At 32.0% G+C, this 27,576-nt stretch overlaps 1 protein-coding gene across 5 annotated transcripts in view; it reads right to left on the bottom strand.

Annotated features, from left to right (window-relative positions):
* LOC124355100 (multiple PDZ domain protein-like) overlaps positions 1-27,576 on the bottom strand; it is a 250,063-nt gene that overhangs the window by 28,178 nt on the left and 194,309 nt on the right. For all 5 annotated transcript variants that reach the window (XM_046806048.1, XM_046806047.1, XM_046806045.1 and 2 more), the window contains 2 exons: positions 2,518-2,619; positions 285-356 (listed from right to left, as the gene is read on the bottom strand). In XM_046806048.1, the coding sequence (XP_046662004.1) occupies positions 285-356; positions 2,518-2,619 (174 nt within the window). The remainder of the gene's footprint in view (positions 1-284; positions 357-2,517; positions 2,620-27,576) is intronic.

Genomic DNA, 27,576 nt, shown 5'->3' with positions numbered 1-27,576 from the left:
TTTAACTTAACTACAAGAGATGATTTCACTCTTACTTTCTCTTTGAAATATTCCTAATTTTTACTTCATTACAGCTACTGCATGTAATTTTGAGGCATTAAACACAGTTGGACTTTATAATTCATGACGTTCTCTTAGCAATTTTTAATGCTGAGATGTAACAACACAAGATGTTCTGCTTCATCTATATGACACATTTACTATAAATACCTGAGTTTTCAACCAAAATAGTTACATCGTAATACAAATCAGTGGAAAAGTCTGCTTGAAGAAAATATACTTACAGCATCATAGTTAGAACCAAGCAGAGTGTCCTTATTGACAGCTAAGATCATGTCTCCAACAATGAGTCCAGCCTAAGACAAACAAGTTTACAAAAGTTACATCACATGCTTATGGCAGAAATTGTAATTTATTTTATTTTATTTATCAAAACAAAACAAGTAAAATAAGTAGCTTATACTAAGGTATGTTGATTTTGAGCATGTTAAGTAAATTGCCACTGTTAAACATTAATATGTTTGGACAAAGCAACTTTAACCACTTGGGCACTACTAACATCTGGATATTAAGACGTGTGAAGCAATGCCAAGAAATACTAACGTCCTGTTATACTATTCATAATTTCTGATTATGTACTGTTTTATCTGTGTTGTTTAGTGAAATAAAATATTTTGAATTTGGAATTTTTGAAAAGAACGTTCTTCCTATCCAAAGAAGGAAACTTTTTTAAATTGTTGGTAGTTGTTTATTTATTTGTATTGTATTATATAAAACATTGTTTATTTATTATTACGTTTAATTTTAACTTTTTTTTGTAAAAATATGCTACATTAACTGTTACAAAATTTATTTATATAAAAGAATCATTAATTTTTACCAAAGAATAAGGGATGTCAGACAAAAATGTAAAATAGCGCACATTACCCTAAAAGAGTTTGATATTGTTCAGTTATCCCCAAGGTAAGTTGCTGGTATTCCTCAGACACAAACAAAAATTTTAGTCCAGTACACAAAGGGTTAAGGACAAAACAAAAAATACCATTGAAAACATGCATACATGTTCAGTTATGTTTTGCTTTTATTAAGTACAGTTGCGGACTGAATAAGTGATCTATAGTATATAAACGGTATAGTATTATGAGATGTGTAGAACCAAAAGCAGGAATATCCACTTTTTGATGAAATTGAGTTAGCAGTTGTTGCTTATTGTACACTGAATATCTGTCAACAAACTATTAAAAAAATTAGTTAAAAAAAAAATTATAACCACTTATTTTATAATTATAAATAAGTAATAAACGGACATTCATGGATAGTTGAAAGCAATAACAGGTATATCATTAGCAACTACTTAGAAGCCAAAATTTTGACAGCTGGTTTACGAGCCATTAACCGACGTTTGTTAACTCTACTTCAGTACATCCAGTTTTCTTCTTAGAATTTGGTGCAATTTGAAAAATTTCATTCTTACATTCATTACTATCTTGAATTAGTGTTTTAGACATATTAATTGTATAATGTTTTTTGTATAAAAACATTACACATTTGTCCAGTTTTTTACAATAAAAATCCAATTTAGTTTGGACCTATAAATATATTATGCTTGATAACAAATTTATACAGAGGCAATTCAATTCATTAAGACTTTGACTAGCCACCCACACCCAACTGTTTTGTTATTTTATTTCCAAAAGGTCAGAACAGTGATGAATCCAGGGGAGGAGCTATTAGGATCATGGTCCCCTCCAAGAATTTGAAAAAAACATGTTTCTATGAAAAAAAACTTATTTACTCTTGTACTGTAACCATAAAAGTTAAACTTAATTTTTAGTATCAGTAAAAATCTTTTCTAAACTTTTTTATACATAAATGCAAAAATTACTTGTGATAAGATAATGGTGAATTAAAACCAGAGTTCCCCACCCCTCCCCATTAAAAATCAGTACTGGAACTGTCCTTGAGCCAGAATAGCCATATTTAATAAAGGATTCAGATTTATTCATGGGAGAAAGCAAAATATCTATAAACTTAACTCGACAGGAAAAGAACTAAAAAATATTCAATTTCATTTAGTACAACAATGCATTTGAATCAATGAAGTCCTGGACAATGCCCAATTTAAACGAGATTATCCAAAAGTCTCTGATTCTGTGGAATCTGCTAACTACAGTACGTTTATTAACTACATAAAGGGAAAGAGTATATGACATACATTTTAACGTTTCTTTATTAATATATATTATTTACTTATTGTTTATGAGATGCAATAGTTTGGGTCATTTTAAATGCTTTATATTAACAAAAACAAAGCACAATACATTTAATTAAATTTTACTGGATACATTGGTTTATCAATCTCATTAATTAAAAAAAGTGAATACTGAAATCACTTTTTTGGTACAGGATCCAGTACTTGGTTCCTACTTGAAAACAATTTACATTAACTGAGAGTGAAAACACAAATTTGACATTGAATTGCAATCGAAGAACTTGCGCTTACTGTTAAACACTCACCTGTTCAGCAGCACTGCCTTCTTGGATGTCAGAAATGAAGATACCTTGACCGACCTCAGCATGTTTGCCCTCTATGATCATGATACCCAGCCCTTGACCAGTCTGTAACAAGCAAAATTGTCAGGTAGCGTCACACTGACAGAGACACAGACAACATGGGGGATATTGGAAACATTTTTAATCTTATAAAATTTTGTTTATACCCGAATACAGCAAATATGCCTGACCCAACAACAACTATATTGAACTCAGATAGAAAATACTTTTAAATAGAATTAAAAGTATTGTATTTAGCGTAGACATTTTATCAGCACATCTGCAGAAAAATTTGGCCTGAAAGCTGACTAAGCTTAATAATCAGAAATTAATTTTTTGAAACTTGAACACTGTATTAGGATGTTTCCCAACTCCAAAATGCTACATGTATTGTTTTTAACTTTAGGGGAAAAACTATATAAACCTAAATTAGTTTTATTTAAATGTTAGAACTTTATCATAATATTTCATAAAAATAAAATAAAATGGCTACAAATTAAACAATTATATAAATGAATTATATGATATAAATTTTTTTATCAAATATAATTTTTGTTTTACAATTTTTAATGCAATATCAGTATTTAAGTTTCTATATAAACTACTTAAATGACATTTCCTAAATTGAACTGGAAAAATACCTTTCACACAATTCCAAAAAATCTGCTCAGAAGTCCAGTTTGTATACATTGGCAATTCCAATGACATCTGCGAGGACAGTTACAAAGGGTGCTTTCAATCAAATGCTTGTCATATACAGTTGTTACAAGCTCTACAGCTTACAGACAACAATTTATGTACACTTCAAAAACATTATATTGTATAATGATAACCGATTTCCTGGATCGAGTCATCAGTGATGAATCTAAACATTTTCATCTAAATGGAAATCTAAACACTCATAATGTGCGCATCTGTAGCAAAAAATCACAAAGTGGACTCTCCAAAAATTGGATGTTTTTGTGTCATATCTCAGTGGAAATTTCATGGCCCATCATTTTTAGTGAAGCAACTGTAACTGGTGATTCTCATGTTGATGTGCAACAACTATGACTCTCTCCTCAATTGGAAGAAGGTGAAGAAAGAACTTCATTTGGCAGCATGATGGTGTGCCGACTCACTACAGTAACTAAGTACATCATTGGTTAAACGATGTTGTACCCGACTGCTGGATTGTCTGCCAGGGGCCAGGTGACATGACTTGTTTCACACGGCCTCCATGTTCACTGGTCTGACATAAAATGATATCTACTTTTGAGGCTTCATAAAGGATAATGTGAATGTCCTTTCATTACGAACTTGAGAAACAAGATTGAAGCAAGTGTTGCAAGAGTTACTGCAGAAACGGTGTTAAAGAGCATGAGAAGAACTTGTTTATCGACTGGTGGTAAATAGGTATACCATATAAATAATTATTATTTATTTGTTTTAGAGGTTATTCAAATCCACGCTGAAGATGAATTAATGCTAAAACACGTGTCTGTAACACAAAATGTTTAAAGAGAAGGTTTTAATTTCTTATTTTTTGTATAAATTCTTTACATTTATAGCTCATTTATGGTCAAAGCTATTAAATGTTAAAAATGATGAATAAAAGGAAATCACAAAACACTACATTAAAACCAATATTGTAAGAGTAATAAAATTTTGGACATATGTTATTGTTATATGTTGCAATATGTAGATATAATTTTGATGAATTAACAAAGAGGATAGATTTCAATCCTCAAAACACAGTATTATACATTTTGTAATATATAAATGAAAGAGTAAAACACTAATTTTTATGATTTAAAGGAAGTAAAATCTCACTAAATATGCCTGAAACTTAAAATAAAACAAGAGTTTATAACGTTATATACAAAGTTGTTCTGAAAACTGTTGTTATTAAATCTTACATATTTTGAGAAATATTATTGATGGTTCACTTTATTTTTTTTATTAATATTAAGTACTTAAATTGATCTTTAACTTACTCACTATAGCTATTATTATATTTTCAGAGCACTCTAAGTATCATCACTATCCACCTCCTCCCATAATGATTTGGCAAGTGAATTCTACTTTATTGAAGATTTTTTTCTCACACTATAGTCCCATCAGCTTTTAAGAGGAACATCATAACATATCACAATCTTGGGCCGAATTATAGGAAATGATAGTAATTACAAATACCTAGGTGCAATATTTGACCGTTGATTAAAATGGACAGAGCAGATAGAATTATTAAAAGAGAACCTCCATAAATATATATTTGAATTTCGTCAGCTGAGTGATGTTCTAAGCAGGCGACAGATCGGTTTGGTATACTCGCATATATCTAATCACTGCTCTCTTTTGGAATAATCGCTGGGGTAGTACATACAAAACATTACTCAAACCATTCAATATTGTTAATAAACTATATTAAAAATCGTATTTAAAAAGCTCTGGCAATTCCCAACTGGCACTATACAGAGAAAATCAAATATTTACAATAAGACAACTTTATATCAAGAATCTCCTTCTTTTTATTTACAAAAATTTCAATGCTCCCTTTCTCTAGTTTTTCATTCACATAATACCCACTCACAATAGCAAAGGAATTCAATCTGTCAGAGTTAATAAATCGATCTCAACTACTAATTGCTACTGCATTTCACAAATTCAAAATATTTCTTGAAATTTACACACTACTATTATTTATTCAGCACCTTCAATTCTTATTTTAAAAAGGAGCATAAATAATGTAATTTTTAACTTAACTGTATCAGAGGCCAAATCACTGATAGTGACCATCTATGAATGGATATGATGACCTTTGCCTTTTTCCCCATCCATCCATTACATCAATGTTGGCTGCGTATATTTTAGGGTTGTTGCTTTGATCGATTAGATCAAATAATAATAACAAACAATAATAGTTAAATACCATCCTCTTTAGAATAATTCTTGCATTAATTGTTTTTATCTTGAGTAACTTGGGCCTTCACACTGGCCACTATGCCTATGTAGACCCATTTCCTTAGAGCACCCCTTCACTCAGGCAGATAAGAAAATAATTTATCATAGGAAACGTGTTTAGCTATTTTTATTTGTTCCTTAGTATAATAGTAATTATAATGTATTTTTTCTGTTTCTGTACGTATTGTAAATTGTTGATGGAAATAAACTAACACGTTCATTCATTACATTTGTTATTTTCTGTTTATAATTTATAAATAGTTCAATAGGTACAGTATGTTTATTCTTGCTTTTCATTATTAATTAGTACATACCCACAATTTAACTATGTTGGTTCTTTTTCATATTTTTGTAACTAATGTATAATTGACCAAGGCACCCATAATTTAAAATTTCTTTTTTTTAATACAAAACTATTATCATTAGAATAATTTGATAATAATCATGTTTTGTTCAAATAATAAGTAAACCCAATTTGGGGAAATGAGCGAGGGCAAAGTTAGTGGTTAATTTCAACACCTGGAGAGAGCTTTAAGGATCCCCTACTTTCGACACTGGAATCCTCAATTTCAGAAAAAATGCCATTTTTACTCGTAGGTCCAAGAGGGAGAAATCTATAAAGCAGAGCTTGGTGGAGAAGCATACTACTTTAAAGAATACTACTACAATAATAAACACCACAAAAAAGAGCTCTTCCTTCACTGAAGTATCCTCTGTGTATTACTTCCACAAGAAATAAGCCTTTAAAACTGCCATCTAACGAAAAAAATCAGGATTGAACCCTTTATATGATTCTTGTGAAATTTTATTACTGATAGCAAATAAAAATGATAAAACAGTTTTCTTTTTGTTCGTACTAATATTTTTTTATATTTACCTGTATTACTGCTTAAAAATGTTAATAACATCTAACATTACAGAAGTCACATAATGGAACCTATTCCAGTACAAAAAAATTATCTAAACAAAACTAAGAACATAATGCAAAAGTTGACTGGGTTTTTAGATCAAAATTAATTCAGCTGTTGATTCCTATCCCTCACTTTTAATATTACCACAGAGATTTATAGAAATTCACAAACTTATGAACGACCAAATCTCTGTATAATTGCTGTATAACGACCAAATCTCTGTATAACGACCAAATGAATTGCTGTATAAAGCGGCAAAACTTACTGTGACACTTGTTACGATAGGATTTTGAACGAAACTATCCACAATATCTACCGGAAAAAGTTTGATACCTTTCCTCCAAAACTCTTTTCAACAGTCATTATACAATTGGCAGACCATTCCCTTGAACATCCATTATGGCAACTTCACGAAAACAGTTTTACACATAATGTTCCCATCATAAAATTCATGTAATTGATTATGAACTACTATAGCCTTTTAACATTTTCACAAAAATTACATGTAACAGCGTATTCATAATAAATAATTATACAAACTTTGGATGAAGTTTGCTTAAAATTCTGTAAAGGAATTTCAAATACTAATATTTAGTTTACATGTAAAGATTCATTATTACAGTATAATATAGTGTAACATTAACTTCACTAATACAATAACAATCAAGTACACAACAAATGTGCTGAGAAAAAAATAACACTTTTCTGATTATTGACATCATGGTTGACAGTATTCCACTTTAACAGCTAATGCTAAGGTATAATGACCTTCTCGATGATGCAGCCCGATTCACACTAGATGGATTATATACATGTAGATAGTAACAGCACCTCCATTACTTCAAGCATGAGATGGAAGTGGTGGATGCTACGGATACATTATATGTCCGAATTGTAGTGTGTCATGGGGTTTCAAAATTAGTTTTATATGTTTTTATAGGCCTTAGTCTTAGTTAGCCTATAGATTTAATATTGATGGCTTAAACATGTAGAGTTTCTGTATTTTATAAAAATTAACAAAACAAAATTCTGCATAAAAAAGAGAAATACCATGACTTAGAGCACTATGGTCAATGGTCAATTTGTGTCCCAGGTTTGAACTCCAGTTCAATCATGCACTTGAAACTCTTGGTAACAATCGTCTAATTTAAGTTATAGTTTATTGCTCATTTATAATTAAAGCACATGACCAATTCTGTAAAATTACTACAATTTACAGAAAAAAGTACGAGATTTATTTAAAGCTTATACTCCCAGTGCAGAGGCTATAGCATGATCAGATTAAGTCACCTTAGAGCTGGCTGTACTGAAAACAACCTTGAATTTTACACCGTAAGAACAAATTTAAATTTTAAACTCTGTCATGTCCTTATGTTTGGCCACAGAATTATGGGAGATGTCTATTTTAAAGATATTATTAACACGCATCCAAATGCGTTATCCTGTTTCTTGTAAAGTGTGCACTTTTTTTAATATTTAAACAATGAAGTACTAAATGATATTTCTTTTGAAACAATCAATAAAAATACTGGTAAAACTAAAAAGCATTTGGATGCTTATTGATAGAATGAAGAGGCTTATTAAGGGCATGAAAGAGTTTGAAGTTGAACATTGTTCTTATGGGGCTGAAATCAAGATGCCGCCATTACTGCTGGCTCTTAAGACACTGTTATAAAAGTCTACTGCTTTGAGGACAGATATGGAAGAGAAAACATCAATCTTACAAGCTATCTCTTTTGTTAGCTTATACATACATTGTGGGAACAATAAGAAAGCATACTTACATTAAAACATATCAAAAGATTAGTGACAATATTCAATGTTCAGATTTATATATCTATGTCTAGATATTAAAATCTTATGTATTATAAAAGTAAAATGCATGTTTTCAGTTAATTATTACGCACCTCAAAGAACGTAGCCATGAAAAAATTTTGGAGGTTGTCAAGATGACTGATATTTTCCCATAGTGGGCAGGTAGTAAAGAAAGTAGAGTCCACATTTTGTTCCTTTAAACGTTCTTGACCCGTTTCAATATTGAGAATGATCTCTCAGCAGTACACGTAATAATGAATTATTTATTTAAATAATAATCATAAAAAAGTAATTGAAAAAAAAATTGAAAATTGGGGGATCTAGAACACCTTGTACTCCCTCACTGGGTACGTCCTTGCCCGCTTCAAAATTTAAATGTACATCTGAGTCTCAATTAACCAAATTTATGTGTTAACAGTATAAATTATAGGCAAAGACAGTTTTTTGTTTTAATTTTTAACTTTCATTAGATATACAATAAACTCTGATCCAATATACAACAAAGCTTATATGTTTTTTATATACTTTTATATTTTATATGTGGATATGCAGGCTCAATGCATGTTGCCACTGTAAAAAGAACAATTTTGTACAGTATGTTATTCCTTATGAAATTAAATTTCATTCGATTGAATTGTCTCAGTCCCATCAAATTCGGTTACATGAGAGTATCACACAATTTGCCTTTTATTGGGTTATTCCAAACAAATTTGTAGTTTATTTGTAAAATAAGATTTTAAGAAATTTGGCTATAAAATTTTAAACGGCAATTATTTTAAAACCTCAAAATATGGCTATCTGTAATCTTTTAGACTATGATTTAAAAATTAAACAAGATAATTTTAGCAGCTCTAAAAATATAAATTTATTTGTAAGAATCTCATACACACAAACAGGCGGAAAACTATGCTAGATAGGACCACATGTTATCTACCACAACTTTTATATTTTGACCTATCTACATCCGGTGAAGTTTGGATAAGTGATTACTGGACATCCTGTGTGTTAAAATGTTTCATTTTTGTTTTAATCAGTAGAATCAATTACAAGAGTGAGAACATTTTAATTATACTTAACAGCTTATTACTTATTTAATGAACAAGAATCAGGTATATTTCTGTCCAAATTGATTGAATGAATAATTTTGCCTCTTACACAATATAGACATTTTTATTCAGCTACCAATATAGAATGATAAAAGACTAAATAAATGATCAAATCAAGAACGGAAGATCTATATTTTGTAATGTTTTTTCTTCCCAACCTTTCTCCAAGGTGACTTGACTCTGCATTTGTGAGTCACTCGCTACCATTCAAACATTAATCTTATCTTAATGTACACTCACTTAAATGTACAAACGTCTCATGAGAAAAGTTCATTACATCCATTGTTCACACACAATTTATTCTGTGAATGCTTCTACTGTACAAGTACTTCAGCGAAACTCCAGTAAATCATGGTGTAAAGAAAATTGAAATTGTAAAATGTGAATAACATAATATGAATAAACTTTTAACACTTTTAATCTTTTATTTTCTTATACGATGTACATTTCGGAATCATTGATTCCATCTTCAGGTACAAAATAAGGTTAAGTTAATTGTAAAATAAATAATTAAAATCAATTTGTCATGTGTTTTTTACTACCTTGGTGGCTAAATTTGTTGTACAGTATTTAATTTTATGTGAGATCATTGTATATTGTTTAAAAGTCTATCGAATAATAAATTTTTTGTTAGAAAGTCTTTGTCATTTAATAATATATTATGATTAATTTTGGCACTTTTGTAAATTTCAAAATGTTCTAAAGTAGATAATGAGCGACTTTTTTTTGCTTGTGTGTAAAATTTCAAGATTGTTTTCGATGTTAGTGTATGTATGGCCGGTGTTATTTAAATGGTCTGCATATTTTGAATTTGATGATGTTTTCAATGCTTTTATGTGTTCATTAAATCTAATTTTGAATGATCGGCCGGTTTGTCCAATATAGTGGGATTGACAATTGTTGCAATTTAATTTGTATACTCCACTATTGTTGAATTTTAAATTTTGATTTTGGTTTGTTGAATTGCTTTTGTTTTTGATTAAAAGTCTAAGGTTGTTCGATGTTTTGAATGCCAATTGATATCCTTGTTTATAAAATGATTTGTTAATTTTGTGACAATGTTTACCAAGGTAGTCTGATTGAATGTATTTGATATCTCTTTCTTCTTTCTTCTTATTTTCTTTCTTTTTGTAGTTCTTCAATAATATATCAATCATGCTTGGTTTATATCCATTATTTTGGGCTATGCATTTAATAATGTTTAATTCTTTATAAAAATCTTCAGTTGTCATTGGAATTTTGTGTAATCTGTCGATCATTGATTTGAATGCAGCCATTTTTTGGTGATATGGGTGATTCGATGAGGAAGGAATAACTAAATCTGTGTATGTCGGTTTTCTGTAAATTTTGAAGTTGTGTTTTTTGTTGATCTTGGTTATAGTCAATTTTATTTTACAATTAACTTAACCTTATTTTGTACCTGAAGATGGAATCAATGATTCCGAAATGTACATTGTATAAGAAAATAAAAGTTTAAAAGTGTTAAAAGTTTATTCATATTATGTTATTTATTATAAAACACTTTTCGAGGCTACATCTCTAACATGTAAAATGTGTTTTTAAACAAATTGATATACAGGGTGGTTGAAAAGTAAGTTATGAGCTGTCTTAATTTTTTGTTATTTGAAACATTTAAATCTGTTTTGTGCCCAAAATTCTTTTAAGCCAGGCCATTATTTTTATTTTTGGTCACGGAGATATTGATTATGGTAATGAAATAAAACTTTTAAATGGGGCATACAGTTGTGTGGAACAATTTTTCTTTCTTAAAGGCACAACACTTTTGGTATGAATCAGCTAATGTTGATTAATTTAGTTTTTATTCTTTTTTTCAATTCTTACAAGAAAATGTCACAGCATACTTTACACCCAACATCGAACTTCACTAGACTATTACAACACCGATTTTGAAAATGTGTTCCAACCAGTGGCATGACTGGAACTTGGCTTTGGAGGTTGGGGAAATAATTACAATGTGCTATTACCTCTAGCATTCAACATGAATACAAAAAATTTGAAAAAAGGAAATTTATATATTATCTCTCCCTCCTTATTAGCTAAGTCACTTTTTTACTGTTTTACTGGTTGGCTGTAGACCAAACCAGACCACCAGATCACTGCTTCTATCTCAGTGATTCTCAATCTGAGATAAAGATATGTTGAGATTTCTAGAGGTACCTAGAAGTGTTCACAATCACATAAGCTTAGAATCCAAAGACATGTTGGTGTTTTGAAAACACAGCTGTTGGCTCAAAACTAGTCTTTGCCACTCCTAGACTTAATAAACAAGTTTTATTGCTTAAAAAAGAGTTTTTTTATAGATCAAGAAGGGTGAATGAATTTAAATTATTGTGTAGAAAAAATTTCCTGTTTTCCAATAATTTTTCACGGTGCAATCCCAAGCAAATCAACATAAATATAGAACTACATCAATATTATTACTGTAGTTAATATTATTTTAGCTTATTACATAATAATTTTTATTTTCATTTCTTTTTTTCAATTATATATTTGATTGAATCCTGATCATGTGGTGCAAGTAATTAAATTAATCTAATTCTATAACTTGGGCCCTCTAAAAGTAGATAACGAGATTATGTTTAATTCTATACATTCTAAATAAAGGTTTTTTTCATTAATTTTAAAGACAAAATTTCAGTATTCGTGTCTTGTCAAATAATGTCTGATGGATAATGTTCTGGATGTAATCAATATCATTTCACGATGCATTGAACTAATAATCAAAGAGATATTAGGGAGTTCAACATATGATATTAATCTATGATCTTGCTGATAATTGGAGTCATATTTTAGAACATGACTGTGTTAATATGATGTGTTAACTCATTTGAAAATGGAAAGTCGAGTTACTCTAACGAATTCCTCACCTGTTATTATTTACTTTACCAAGCCAATTAACTCTTGCCAAGAAAACTAATCCTTCTTTACACATTAGGTGACACTATATCTAAAAGAACATAAACATTTCATTTAGTTATATTTACTGATATTTAAGTATATCGTTAAGCGTATAAATTAAGATCCCAAGCGACCACATAAATTCCGAGACTGTAAAGCTGTCTTTGACCTACTGACTGATGTTAACGACTACGCTTACTGGTTTGTTTATAGCCAACCTTACTGATTTATGCCTCTAAAACCAACTGTACCATTCAGTCTTGTGATTCAACTGAAGAGGTGAGTAATGCTGAGTGCCATCGAAATAAGAGCTGTACCAAAATAGAACAGATTAAGTGTGTTATATGAAGAGAAAGTATGTATTAGTCACAATCACTGTAATATTGTATTTAAAAGACATAATTTTATATATTATTTATTTAAAAATTAATGTAATTCATGACAGTTCTTTATGTGTTTATTAGAAGGTAATTTTTCAATGTATTAATGGCTTGATAATTCCTGATCACTTTCGTCCAGTCACATATATGGAAAAAAATTAAAATATAAATTTATAAGTGCAAGGGCTCAGTAGTAAGAAGATTCATACTTTTTCATGTTAAATAAGAAATTTGGTTTGGAGTCTTGGCAGTGTGAGCATTTTTTGTTATCATTATAAATAGATAACGAATTGTACAATCTGTATTGAATCATATATTTATTTAACATTAGAAAATTGTTTTTTTTAAACAAACTGCATTATAAAATAGTGTAAAATATTACTTAAAACAAACTGCATACTTAAATGTATAACATTTTTTTGGGGTTATAGTTTTTACACAACTGACCCATTTTTTGCAGAGACTTGTCTAATTGGTACAGAGAGTCAACACAATGAGTGTGGCTACTCCATGGATTGGTCTGGGTGACCGCTAGCGATCCTCTCTTAGTTAGGTAGTGTTGCAGAAGTCAGCTTAAGTTGTTAAGAGTCGGCTGTAGTGGTGGCTTTCTTGGTTTTAACGCTGTAAGAACAATTTTAAACCTCATGCACTTTTACAACCTTATTTTAAGGTGTGAAATTATGGGAGATGTCAAATTTTAAGGATATAATTGATATGCATCAAAATACTTTTTCCTTTCTTCAATATCTTTACTAGTTTTTCAGAAAAAAAAAATCTCAAACTTTTCTGTACTTTATCAGTTAAGTATTAGAAAAGTTTGGATGCGTAATAATTATATCTTTAAAATTAAACATTTCCCATAAAATGTGATACAAAATAAGAGAGTAAAACTGCATTATGTTTAGCATTGTTTTTATGGGGAAACTTAAGATTGTTTCACTACAGCCAGCTCTTAACTCTGCATAAAGAAAGATCCATAACCTTAACTCAGGCTGGTAAAATAAAATCTTCTTTAACTATATACTTTATTTAGATACTATTAACAGATTTGAACTGTTAGCATTTATTCATAAATCATTCTAAAACATTCTTACCAGATTTGAATAATTTACATTAATCAATTATTGATTCTTTTATTTCATTTTGTAATGATTATGTTGAACCTACATGGTTTTCTGTCATAAATTCAGTTTTCTAACTGTAAAAATTCCACATATTTACTTTAAATATAATTTTCTAAGATTTTGTGCCAATAATTCTACAAGAATAACACATACAGAATTTTAAATTATATGTACTAATTTTGCTATGAATATAATGTGGTTTAATACAAATCAACGATATAATAAAAACTTGGAAACTGTTACGATACTTTACAAACTCGATTTAGAAACAAATTTTATGAAAATGGGCTGTGAATCCATGTGTTAGCTAAAATTGTGTATCTGTAATGCATACATATAATCTAGATGTAATCTAGGTTATAGTAATCTTTGTTGTTCTTGTTATTGCATGGCATCTGCCTTGTGCAGATTGTCTTTATTACGTTAATATTTTAAAATATGTTTACATTTAGTTCTATTCCTACAATATAGTAAATAGTTACTTATGCCTGGGCTGTTTTCATTGGTAGTAATTTTGTTACCATGTAACTTTATATTTATATTATTGTTGTTAGAGGTTTATTATTTATCATTTAACTTAAATTGTTGTTGTTGCTGAAGTTTTATATTTACGTTTTCTTCTTGTACACAATGTTTGTAGTTAAACCTTGTTGGTAATTTTTTTTACTAATATTAGAGTAGTATATTGTTATTTATCAACTGGATCTGCTATCAACTTGTATTAATATTTTCACATTTGCATGCTGGCATAATTTAACGTTATCAACTGTATATGGTGATGAATAGTACAATATATTCATCTATGATTGACGTTGTCACAAATGGCTGCACTATGTATTGTTTTTTGTAAAATGGTGCAGTGCCGTGTATATTAATAAATAATACATCGTCTACCAATGTTAGGACAAAACACTATAGAGAATGACATGGATCACATGTCAGTCAGTTCAACATCTCGGTTGCTTGGTTAAGGTATTGATTGCACTTGGTAGTGCCAGTACCAAAGTTTTGCACTACCATCAACTGTATAGTGCTTCATCTATGTGTTAGCTAAAACTCTACATCTATAAAGCGTACATCGTCTGCCAATGTTAAGCCAACAAACTGTAGAGAATGACACGGATCACATGTCAGTCAGTTCAACATCTCGGTTGCTTGGTTACGGTATTGATTGCACTTGGTCGTGCCAGTACCAAAGTTCTGCATTACCATCAACTGAACAGTGCTGCAGTCGTTTGCCAAATGTTAAAGCTTCTTCAAAAGATTCATTTATACTGACATTTTGTTACAAAATGTTTCCTTACCACGTTAAATCTTCCTACGAGAAAAGAAAATTGATACACTGAATGACTATAGAGAACATAATTTAAAACGTTGATTTTATATAGAGCATTTTATTAAGATTTTTATACAATTATAATAGTGAATGTTAAAAGTTTCATCCATTGAAAATTGTAATGTTGAAATAAAGCAGTGATTGCAAGATCTGAGTATAGTATTTGATTACTTTCAACACATATCGAGTAAAAAAGAAACTATGAATTCAATTCATTCAAAGGTTCAATAAAGTAATTATATGAAAACAATTTTTTTTTAGTTAATAAAACCTTAAGTAATTGATAGGTGTTAAATTATAAGACAATTTTAAAATTTGGTTAACTTTATCTTTAAAAATAAGAACTACAATTTTAAAACACTTATTCTTAGTTTCAACAAAAATATTAATGAAATTATATCAAAAATATGTTTGAATAATAATTTAGTAGTTAATTTAAACATAGATTTACTGTAACGTAACCAGAATGTTATAACCATTTAGGATTCAAATTTTCACAAAAATTTGGCTAACAAATTAATTGTATCTGTATTTAGTTGTTTAATGTTATTATATACACACATTGCTGTTCTGTAAATTTGCTTGTCATTTACAAAATTTAAAATACCTAGCAAACATTAAAATCAGTGTTGGTTCGCCATTAAATTATAAAAAAAACATAAAGAAGAAGTTATGAAAAATGGGGGCAAGAAACTGGTATAAAGTTAGATAAAATATATTGGAAAAACCTATGCTTGTTTGACCCCAGTGTGTGTCTAGTGTTAAGATTTAGGCCTCAGGTTATTCCTTTAAGTCATGCTTATAAAAATCAAAGATATAGCTATGTGCAATAAAACTGTTTAAAAATGTGTACCTTATAGATTATGAAATGTTTTTTTTTAGTTACTGCAGTGACCCATAGAAAGAAATTAATGTTGATCAAATCATTTATATCCACCTATGAATATTGTTTTTTCTATTACGTCTAAAGGTGTTTGGATCAAAGTAAAATTTTACAAACCTACGTTATAGTAAGAAAAAAGCAAAAGAAAATTGGCATATTTGCTCTTGTTTTGCCTGCCACAGAAAAAAACTAATTACCCCTGGTTTTTATTATTTTGATAAACGCCTACAATATAATATTATTTATAGCTCTGTCTATGGAATAGCAAATAAGTAAATCTAAAGTGTATAATATGAATTTTTAAGGATTCTCTTTAGATTACAGACCCAGTGTAAGTATCTTGAGTGGTATATATAACATATAAAATCTTGTCATAAAATATTTCGGTATTGAGCAATGGTAAATAGGCAATATAGTGTCATAAATGACATCCAAAAATACAAAGGTGAAAGAATAGATGTAAAGAAGCTGTATGTGTACAAAAGAAAAGCATGTGCAATAATAACAAAAACTTCTCAACAATTTATTATATAGTTAACATTGGAGGTTGGGTAATGTATAATTTCTCTCAGGACCCCAACTTCACCAAACAATATTTTCATCTTTACAGTACTAAGTATCTTTTTTATCACGGAAAAACACAAATAAAAGAAAATAGACCAAAAGAGTGGGACAGGAAAACCAAATGAAAAGTTTGGGTTAATTAAGAAAGAATAAGGTGGTATTTACAATTGATGCCTCATTAAATTTACAATAATAATTCCAAATTTTAGATACAATAGTTAAGAAACGATAATACATGCCAACAATTAAGCAAATAAGCCTAAAAGCAAGTGATTTTAGGATTATTTACTTATTTGATTTTAGGACGAATGAGAAAAGATACCGATGTCTATATTTAAAGACTATACAACTTTAAGGTCAGATTCAAACAAACCATCATTTCAAATTCCTGAGACAACTATTTCCACACCAAGTGATTTATACACAACAGAATAGAATAATTTATTCAGCCAGTAAGATAAAATATCACTCATATGTATTGGCACATCAATAATATTAAAAGATACAAGTACATTACAAAACAATAACAATAAGGGGCTTCAACATTCATTTAAAAGAAAAGAAACGATTGGGCACTATATTAAAATCAGTAGTGTCGTTTGTTTGGCAAAAATGAACTTACACTGTAAAAAGGTTGGTTCAATGGAAAATCATAGATCTTATTTTTATATTTAAGATCTATAAGATTATATTAAACCAAAAAGTTTCTAGTCTATCTAATCTAATTCTAATCTATAAGTTTCTTAGTCCAACAAGAAAATGGTGTCATTCTCTGTTTGAAATAAAATTAATAGTTCTACCATACATAATACCATATCTTGCTCTCTTCATGAAGACTGTTAAATAAAAAAGTCACTTTTAGGGTGTACTGTTAAAGAATATCTTTAATTTCTAGCTCTATCTGTTAGTACATTAGTCATGATCTAATTACACTTAAATAGCATACTCTGTTTTGGTGGAGAAGTAAAAATGAAATTAGTATATTATTTAATCCTTTAGCTGTTCGTCAATTTTAAAAATCTTTTCCTAAACCTGTTCAGCGTTTTAGCATGGGTCATACCCAAAATTATTTATTTCAGAATCAACTTTTTGTACTCTTGCTTAAAAATTTATAAGTTTAAAAATGATATTATTTGCTTGAAATTGGTTTTGTTTTTTAGTCCATAAACTTGAATTTAAGAAAAAAGTACTTCACGTCAATATAATAAATTAAAAACGGAAATTTTATTTAAGTTTAGAGCTATATGACATATTTTACTTTTTATTTTGATAGTAGAAAATCTTAAAAGTAATTTTGATAGTATATGCATAAGTTATATCAAACACAAATAAATAATAACTTACATGAGTTTGAGGCAATTTTTTATCAATAACTTATAAAGTCATATAAACATAGATATAAATCAAATTTTTGTTGTGTGGACAATTCTCTATTAATTGGTATAAATATGCTAATTCGTCAAAAAATTACGTTACCGGAAATTTATTGTGCAACAATGATATATCGTAGTGAAACCCTTTTCTGCAAGAACAACGATAAATCATTGTGAAACAGCCAAAGGGTTAACAATATTGCCTACAGAGTAAAGCTAAACTTCATCTTAATTTGCTCAACAACACTATTTTCTTAGACTTCAGGGCACATTAACCTATGTTATCTTCTTGTCTCAGGATATCAACCGTTTTCTGCAAGAACAACGATAAATCATTGTGAAACAGCCAAAGGGTTAACAATATTGCCTACAGAGTAAAGCTAAACTTCCTCTTAATTTGATCAACAACATTCTTAGACTTCAGGGCACAATAACCTATGTTATCTTCTTGTCTCAGGATATCAACAGGTGTTGGATCCACTCAGTTTCTAGATATCATCATCTTCATGATGCATCTTCCAGTCCTTCCTAATGGTCCTCACAACCTCTGGATCATCTGCATCTATGTTCCTTTTAGCAGAGCTGAAAGGCAGAGTCACAAGCAAGAAATTATCATACATCAATTTTGCCACCATAATACATGACAAGAAACCATACAGCATAATCTGTTACTCCTCACAACACAACGACTGGAAATCAAAGCTCTTCAAATTCATGGAAACGGTAAATGACTGCATAAAGTTTCCAATACTTTTCACCATCAGCATAAACGAACTGTGGCATCCAATAATGCCAAATAAAGCCAAGCACAGAAGAAATACTACAAGTTGTACTTCAATTCAATAGTAATGCCTACCTGCACAGATATAGAATCTATACAAGTGACAAAAAAATAAAGAAAACCATTGACTCCATACTAGATACCTGCTTTAAACACCAACTCAGCCTTTCAAGAATAGCCAGCGAAAATGACCCAACCATATACAGCACATGGAGAAGAAGAGGCGCAAACTTCAACAATGACAAATTGCCTGCGACTACACAAATACTACAGCTAAAGATCAAAATCTAGAAATTACTGAAACACAAGCCTTCATTAAAGCAGCAATGGAGGAACAAAAAAATGCCTGGAGACAAGCAGAAGGGGCCTTACTAAAATCCTTTGCTGAATTCTATAAGGCCAACTCCTTGAACAAAGGCCCTCTCTCTCTCTCAATACAAGCACTAGAAACAAAGATCGCAGCGTCAAAAATAGCTTATGACATAATTGACCTCAGTACCGGTCAACCTCTGCTGCGCCTAAAACCAAACAAAACAGTACTGCTACGGCTTTGACGGCACTCGATTTATTAAACTAACTTACAACAACTCAAAATACACAGTCGATGCCAACACAAGGCCAGCAAAACAAAATAATTCTGGTCTCAGGAGAAACCGAGGTGATGAATCAGTTGGCGCTCTATGGTGGCATAAAAAATGTTGACATAGACAAGAACACTGACAATAAAACTCCAACTTGTCCAAGGCGTGCCCGGATGTGGCAAAACAACGTTTATTATAAACAACCACTCAAAAAATGACCTGGTCCTTTTCCCAACCAGGGAGGGAGCAAATGACTTTAGAAATCGGCTAAAATTAAAACAAAATACCCAACCACACAATAATAAGCATATCAAAGACTCATGCAGAACAGTGCACTCCTTCATAATAAATCTAACAGACCACTAAAAAAAAAGGAGGAAGATACAACAGGGTAATTATAGATGAAGCCTTAATGCTCCATGCTGGAGAAATCCTCTTTGCTTGTGCGATTGCCGGAGTAAAAGAGGCACTACTGGTGGGGAGATAAACAAACAAATACCTTTCATAAACAGGACAAACTACAACATGACATACTATGACATCACAAGAGTGGCTGAGGTGACACAAGTCCTAAGTTTCTCATATAGATTGTACTAACAGTATCACCACCCTCTTAAAACATCTTAGCATCTTATTATGAACAAGGAATGGTGAAAAAACGAGACGAGCCTAAAAGTACCTGGAAGACATAAATAGAGCTGCGATTGGACAAAGACCTTTATAAAGTCCTTGTATTCAAACAGGCTGAAAAACGAGCACTTAATAACCTAGGCTTTAATGTGTCAACAGTGCATGAATTTCAAGGCAAACAAGCAGGGCATGTAGCAGTCATACGAACATCAAGGAAAAAAGAAGACATATATGACTCCCTACCACACTGTATTGTTGCCATCTCCAGACACACTCAATCTTTTTATCTATTTCACCCCACTGGAGATGACACGCTGAGCAAGTGGATAAGACTGATGAACTCGCACGCAAGCCAGGACCTAGCTGACCACTTTCAACCTCCACACACGGAAAACACCTCAAAACCGCAACAAGCAGAATTGAAAAAAACTCACCCCCAAACCTTGTTGATACAGAACCCCTCACCCCCTTTGACATTGAGAAAGGGAAACACCTCACCAACCATGAACCTGAAGGAACCAGAAGAGTCCCACTCAAAAGTCTGCAACACCACCCTTCCGCCACATCCGACATCGCCATTCCAAACAAACAGCCCAAACAACATAATAGTATTACCTGAAAATACACAAATACGATGATGGAAGCGAACCAGAGCTTCCAGGTCTTCTTGAAAAGGAAAATTTCCTGTAAGGGAGATGAAAACCCAAGTAGAGGATCCCAATGAAATAATAATACCTGAATATCACAATCAAGCCTCCCAGAAACCAGATCATTTATTGGAACTTAAAGACCACTCGGATAAATCCTCAGAGACTGGAAATACTACAAAAGATAAGGACACTAAACAGAGACACGCAACCTGCAAATTAACACAAACAAAACCTCTTTTTTTAGATTGCACTCGAAGGACAAGGACAAAGAAAAAACCATTTTGTAACAAGGACGTTCATAAACTCCGAAAGGAAAAGAAAATAGCAACATGTACAGAACTAACAACCCACAAAGACACAGAACTCAACATCGAGGAAAATTCAGCACCTTATACAAAACACAAAATTAAAATCATGCACCAAAATGTAAATTGGCTATCCAACAAAATTGACAGACTTACTCATTTCATAAGCGAGGAAAACCCGGACCTTATAATAGTAACTGAACACGGCTTGACCAAAGAAAACCTGGAAAACACCCGCATTGATGGCTATACACTTGTAGGTGGCTTTGCCAGGAAAAACCATATCAAAGGAGGGGTGGCAGGATACATAAAAGATGACCTCAAACAGCACACTTAATCTCATATACACAAGTGGAGATGAGAGCGAGCTTATTTGCGAGACAGCTCTCTTCGAGATAAAAACAAAGAAAACAAGCCTACGAATACTCGGAGTCTACAGAACTCCCAACGCAAACTTAGACCAAGGTATTGACATACTTACAGAACAACTCGACAGATCTCTAGAGTCACACAAAAAGATCGTGCTTGTAGGAGACATCAATGTGGACAGCCTGACTGAAAGCAATGACAAATCCAAACTCGAAGAGCTCCTAAACATCTTATCAGATAACAAGAATGAACCTACCACCCACACGTATCACCAGAGATACCTCTAAATCAATAGACTGGATATGCACTAACATTGACCAACAATTGATAAACACATCGGTTATCTCATCCGTACTTTCTGACCATACAGGCCCAATCAGCCACAATAATCACATCAAAAAATAAAAGAAAGCTTCAAAGAAAGAAAAAAGAATTTTCAGCAAGAAAACAATAGAACTTTTCAAATCCAGGACTGCAAACCCAAAACTGGGTCATTCTCCATGCTCAAGAGGAACATAAAACGACTTGTATGACACCTTCCACACTATCACACAATCTATTCTAGATGAAACCTGCCCATTAAAAACCTGCGCAACCAGACATAACAAAGGCTTAAGGCAGTGCTGGGACACGGAATGTGCCAAATTAAAAAGTGAAATACATAAAAGCTTTTGGAAAAGGAACAATGCACAGGAAAGAGCAGAAGACAAAATGGAGACGGCTGCAAGGAAAAAGAGTTACGACACTAAACTAAAATCGCTACGTAAAGAATATATGGCAGAATATATAAACAAAGCTGACAACAAGGTCCAGAGCGTTATGGCAAGTGGTAAATAACCAGCGTAAGGCTAAAACTGACAACAACACAGAATTGCTCCTCCTCATGGACAACACCATTATAACACAACCAGCAGAAGTGGCAAACTGTTTCAACACATTTTTCTCAACTGTGGCACACAGAACACTCCAAAACTCTGATCTTAATCCGAACCCAGACCCAGATGACTATGAACCACCTCCACCTATAAAGCAGGAACTTACACTTCAAACCAGCAACAACTAATGAATCTTAAAAATCATAGACTCCCTAAAACCAAAAACCTCATCTGGAGCAGATCACATATCAGCTAAACTTGTAAAAGCATGTAAAAACGAACTGTTAAGACCACTCACCCTTATAACTAACAAATCTCTTTCACAAGGAATTTTCCCCAACCAATTAAAAATAGCTAAAGTCTACCCAAAGTACAAAGCCGGACCACATAATGACACAAACAGCTATCGACCTATTTCACTCATTTTCTACTTTTTCAAAAATTTTAGAAAAAGTTGTCTTACACAGACTCCTAAACTACCTTGAGGAAAACAAACTTCTTACTTACCAACAACACGGATTCCTAAAGGGCAGATCAACATCCACAGCCTTAATACAATTCATAGAATACATTATAGATCAACTGGAAGAAGGCTGCACAGCAACCTGCCTCTTCCTAGACTTCAGTAAGGCTTTTGATTGCCTAAATCACGAAACAACTACTCCAAAAACTAGGAAACCTTGGTATAAGAGGAAAAGCTCAAAAGCTGGTTCCGTAGCTACCTGACTGATAGAAAGATGTTTGTGGAAGTAAATTACACTGAAAACAACATACTACAGAAATGTCAATCAAAAACCACTGACACACAAAGGGGCGTACCACAAGGATCGGTTCTGGGGCCAGTCTTGTTCCTCCTACTTACAAATGACATGCCCAACTGGCTAGGAGACATCTGTCATACCGTCATGTATGCAGACGACACAGCACTAACAATAGCAAATAAATCAATAGCAATACTCCAGAGAAAACACAACTGCCACTTTCAATAAAACAAAACTATTCTGTACCAGAAATGACCTTGTCTTAAATAATAAAAAAAACAGTTCAGATGACCTTCAGCAATCTACGCAGAGACCTTAACTTGACGCTCCCAGACCTAGAAATAAAAAACACCACCAGACACCTTGGTATCATAAATTGATGATAAACTGTCATGGAAGCCACAAATAGATCAACTGTGCAAAAAACTATCTGCAGGAAAACTATGTTATACGTAGAATAAAACAAATAAGTGGCACAGACACGGCCAAGGTAGCTTACTTTGCTCTCTTCGAATCACACCTGAGATATGGCATTGCCACTTGGGGAGGAACATCCAAAACCAACCTTGAGAGAGTTCTGATCAACCAGAAGAGGGCAATTAGATGCCTCGCAGGCCCTTAACTACCGTGACAGCTGCCGAGAACACTTCAAAAATTTTTTAAAATATGACAGTCGTATCACTCTACATAAGAGAAGTAATCTTCCACACTGTAAAAAACATCACAGCCAAGACACTCAGATCTGCACCAGCACAACACTAGACATGCCTCGGACTTCGCATTGCCCCCACACCATCTGAGCCTATACAAGAGGAAAACCATCCTATAAAGGAGCCGCCTACTTCAACCACCTTCCAGAGCACTTAAAGAACCAAACCACCTCACCACTTCAAGAAACAACTGACTCTGTGGCTCCAAGAGAGACCTTTTTACACAGAAGAAGAATTTACAAACAGCTAAAAAATTGTTACCTTATACTGTATAACTGACGCTATGTACTGTTCTCAAAGAACATGTCAATAAAGTATATTGTCTATTGTCTATTGTCTATTGTCTATTGCCTCTTGGGACTCTGGGTTCATTTAACCTATTGGTTTTGCTTTTCTGGAATCATTTAGTCTGTAACTATCAGCCACTTGAAATTATTCAGTCTCAGGCCTTATTAGTTTTGGATTTTTGCTTCAAATTTCTCCTGGTATTTGCAGGAGTTCTAAATCTCTGGGATGGCTTTGGAACCTATCATTAGTCACCTTAGTTCGTTGTATTTATTATTACTTTTATCTATATGGATATGTATTTAACTTATATTAACTGCACACAGATTTCCGTTCTCTTGTGAATATAGCTTCTATTTCACAGTGCAGTATCTAAACTCCTCGAGTATCTAAGCTCTCAAGGCTTAATATTACTTATCAATGGATCTTCAGATTGTTTCAGATCTTCTTATGTTTCCGATGGTTTTGTTAGAGACAGACTGTGACTTTTAATTTTTTTAAACAACATTCCTACATCTGTATGTAAAACTGTTGAAAACAATGTACATTATTAAAATTTGCCTAACTTCTCAGCACAAGATAATAACTTTCACCACTAAACTAAGATAATTGCCTATCTCAACAATACACTAGCCCCATAAAATCAACTAAACAGAACTTTGTAAAATACCGGTTTATTACTAGTATCTAGTAGCTGTTAATGCTGTATGTGCCATGAAGTTGCTTACGTTAATTTTAAACAGCCATCAGATAAGTATGTCAGTCAATTTGTATGAATGTTTCCATACACGTTGAAAAAGTGTATCTAAAATTTGGATGTTGATAATTAAAATAGAAAAATGGCACCTGATGACAGCAATCTATAATTTAAACTTCAATGCCTGAGATAAAAGTATTGAAAGATCTAAACACGTTTACGAAGCTGCTTATTTGAAAAGAAACAAATATTTAATTACTCCAGATCAATGCAATCTTGAAAACTGTTAAGGTTGTTTTTGTGCTATGGCATTCAAATAGAGCATATTGTTCGGTGTTGTGTTTAATCTATTACTTTTCATATTGATAGAGAAAGAAAGAAAATTGCGAGATACGTATTCAGTGATTTCACTCCTCCAATCATGTCAGTTGCAAAGTGGAGAGAGCTGTTACTTGAAACTGGAAGTGTACAGAAAAAGTGTTGACATCAGCCACCTGACTTGCTAGTGGGTGAAAACATGTATGCTGGTACTGTATTCTAATATTTCTTAGCAAATCCTAATTGATTCTGAAAAATATCCTCCTGTACTGGTATACTTAAATCCACAATAAAGAAGCATTATGTGAAGTGCTCCAAATCTCCATCGCCTTCTTGAATACTATCCAGACAGAAGAATGGAGTTTTGTTTCAAAGTGATTAAAACTTAAAAGACTGACAATGAATGATTGGTATTTTCGTTGGTATTTTCAGACTAGTCTACATTTTATTGTAATGGTTCAGTAAGTATACACAGTGTTAAATGTAATAATAATACAAATCCTCACATTGTTGAAGAAAAGAAATTAAGGCTGAAGGGCATGACTGATTGGACAGCATTGTCAGCTAATGGAGTTCTTTCTTATGACATTTCTGACAGGACAATGACTGCACTTAGGTACCATGAATGTTAAGGCATTCAAGTTAATTTACACCCGGGGAAATGCAGACCTGCATATTTCAGCAGAATATGGCCACTCCACACTACAATAGAGAATTGAAAAATCAATTCACTTAACACTCAGCTAGCAGTGAATTGTTAATTGAATTGGCAGAGAAGCAAGTTTATGAACTAGCCACCTAAACCACCAGACTTACAGTTTCTGATATTTCCTGTGGGGTTATCTAAAAGAAAAAGTGTACTCCCATAACAAATAAATCAATAAGGATCTAAAAAGTCTGATTGAAGAATAAATGCTTAATATTCCTTTGGAATTCTCTGGGTGCCTACGAGGATTTTGTTCGATGCTACTAATAGCTTATCATTAATTTGATAAAATCAATAGGTTTTAATTTGAGTAAATTCCTTTTATGGGATGAACACATGTTGTTTTAAGAAACATGTTCGATTGTAAAAATAAGTTTCATAAGTCATATTTTTTTTTATATTGTAGTACCGATATAAAAAATTGCAATTACTACTAAAATTTATAAAGTTTTTCCATTGCTAGTGCTTGCTGCCTTTTACTATGCATTGCTGTCAGTAACCAACATTTTCTTTCTATTGCATATATCAATGTAAAACTTTTAAGGCACACTTTTCATGTTCCAACATGTATGCAAACATTCATACAGAATGACATAGACTCATCTGATGGCTGTTCAAAAACGTAAGCATCTTTGTGCGACACATAGCACTTTGACAAATTACTAACGTTCCAGTGTGAGCACAAAACTTTAAGTCTCATGAAATCATAATAGTGTATAAGACTGTCGTGTTGTGATAGTCCCGGATAGTCATTAAACATGAGGTTAAAGTGATCTATGGTATAGACTTTGGTGAATGCTGTAAACTTCAATAAAGCTTGTTATAGTGTATAAGGTGATATTGTGTGCATTATTTCATCCACAAGATGTACTAACTATTACAGTAACGTTATTAACAAATACCGGGTGTTTATAAATGAATATCATGGTTTTAATGCTTTGTAAGATTTTTTTCCATATAACTTAAAATTATAATTCATACATCAAATTAAAGAGCAACTCAAACAGTTTTGTTTGTTGTCACTTGTCCAAATGTGGATGTGATGTTTCCTCCACCATCCGTTAGAAAGCGCTAGTAGCAAAAATGTCGACTTGTGAACAGAAGGCTTTTTGTGTTCTGCAGTTTGCAAAAACCAAATCTGTAGTAACTGTGCAACATCCATCCCGTATAAAGTTCAGTTGTGATCCTCCAAGTGATAACATCCATAGAGGTATTATCAGTGTGAAGATACTGGCTGCCTTTGCAAAGGGAGGAGCGCAAAACAACTGACAATTAGTGAAGAAAGTGTTGAGTGAATGAGAGAGAATTAAGGCTAACCTGCAGAAATCAGTTCGGAAGGCTAGTCGTGAATTAACAGTTCCAGTGACAACGGTTTAGAGAGTTTTACGGAAATACTTCCCCAAATAGGTTCTTATCATTTGCAGTTGTTACAAGCTCTAAAGTCTCATTTGCATGGTTTACATGCCAATTTTGCAAATGAAATGTTATTGCACAACAATGAAGATTTTTCTGGATCATGCCGTTTTCGATGATGAATCAACATTTCACCTCAGTGAACATGTGAACACTCACAATGTGTATCTGGGTTTCAGGAAACCCTCACTAGATGATACAATTACAGCAAGACTCCCTTAACTTAAATGTTTTGTGTACCATATCTAGGTGGAAAGTTTATGAGCCTTTCTTTTTCGGAGAAGGAACTGTAACTGGTATTTATTATCTTGATGTTCTACAGCTATGGCTATTTCCTCAATTGAAAGAATATGAATCACAGAACTTCATTTGGCAGCAAAATGACGCCTCACTGGCATAACTCAGTACACGATTGGTTGAACGTCACTGTACCTGACTGCTTGATTGGCCACAAGAGATCTAATGATGACACAGCTGTGTAAGAATGAAATTCTTCACATTCTTTCCCTATTAAAGTTCTCTGTAAAAGTAACACTTTACAGTAAATATATTTGTAATTAGAAGACTATATTTTTATTTACATAAAAA

Source organism: Homalodisca vitripennis, chromosome 2 (assembly GCF_021130785.1).
Source record: "Homalodisca vitripennis isolate AUS2020 chromosome 2, UT_GWSS_2.1, whole genome shotgun sequence".
Lineage (NCBI taxonomy): Eukaryota > Metazoa > Arthropoda > Insecta > Hemiptera > Cicadellidae > Homalodisca > Homalodisca vitripennis.
The sequence above is the reverse complement of the archived record's forward strand: the minus strand, read 5'-3'. Positions and strand labels throughout refer to the sequence as shown.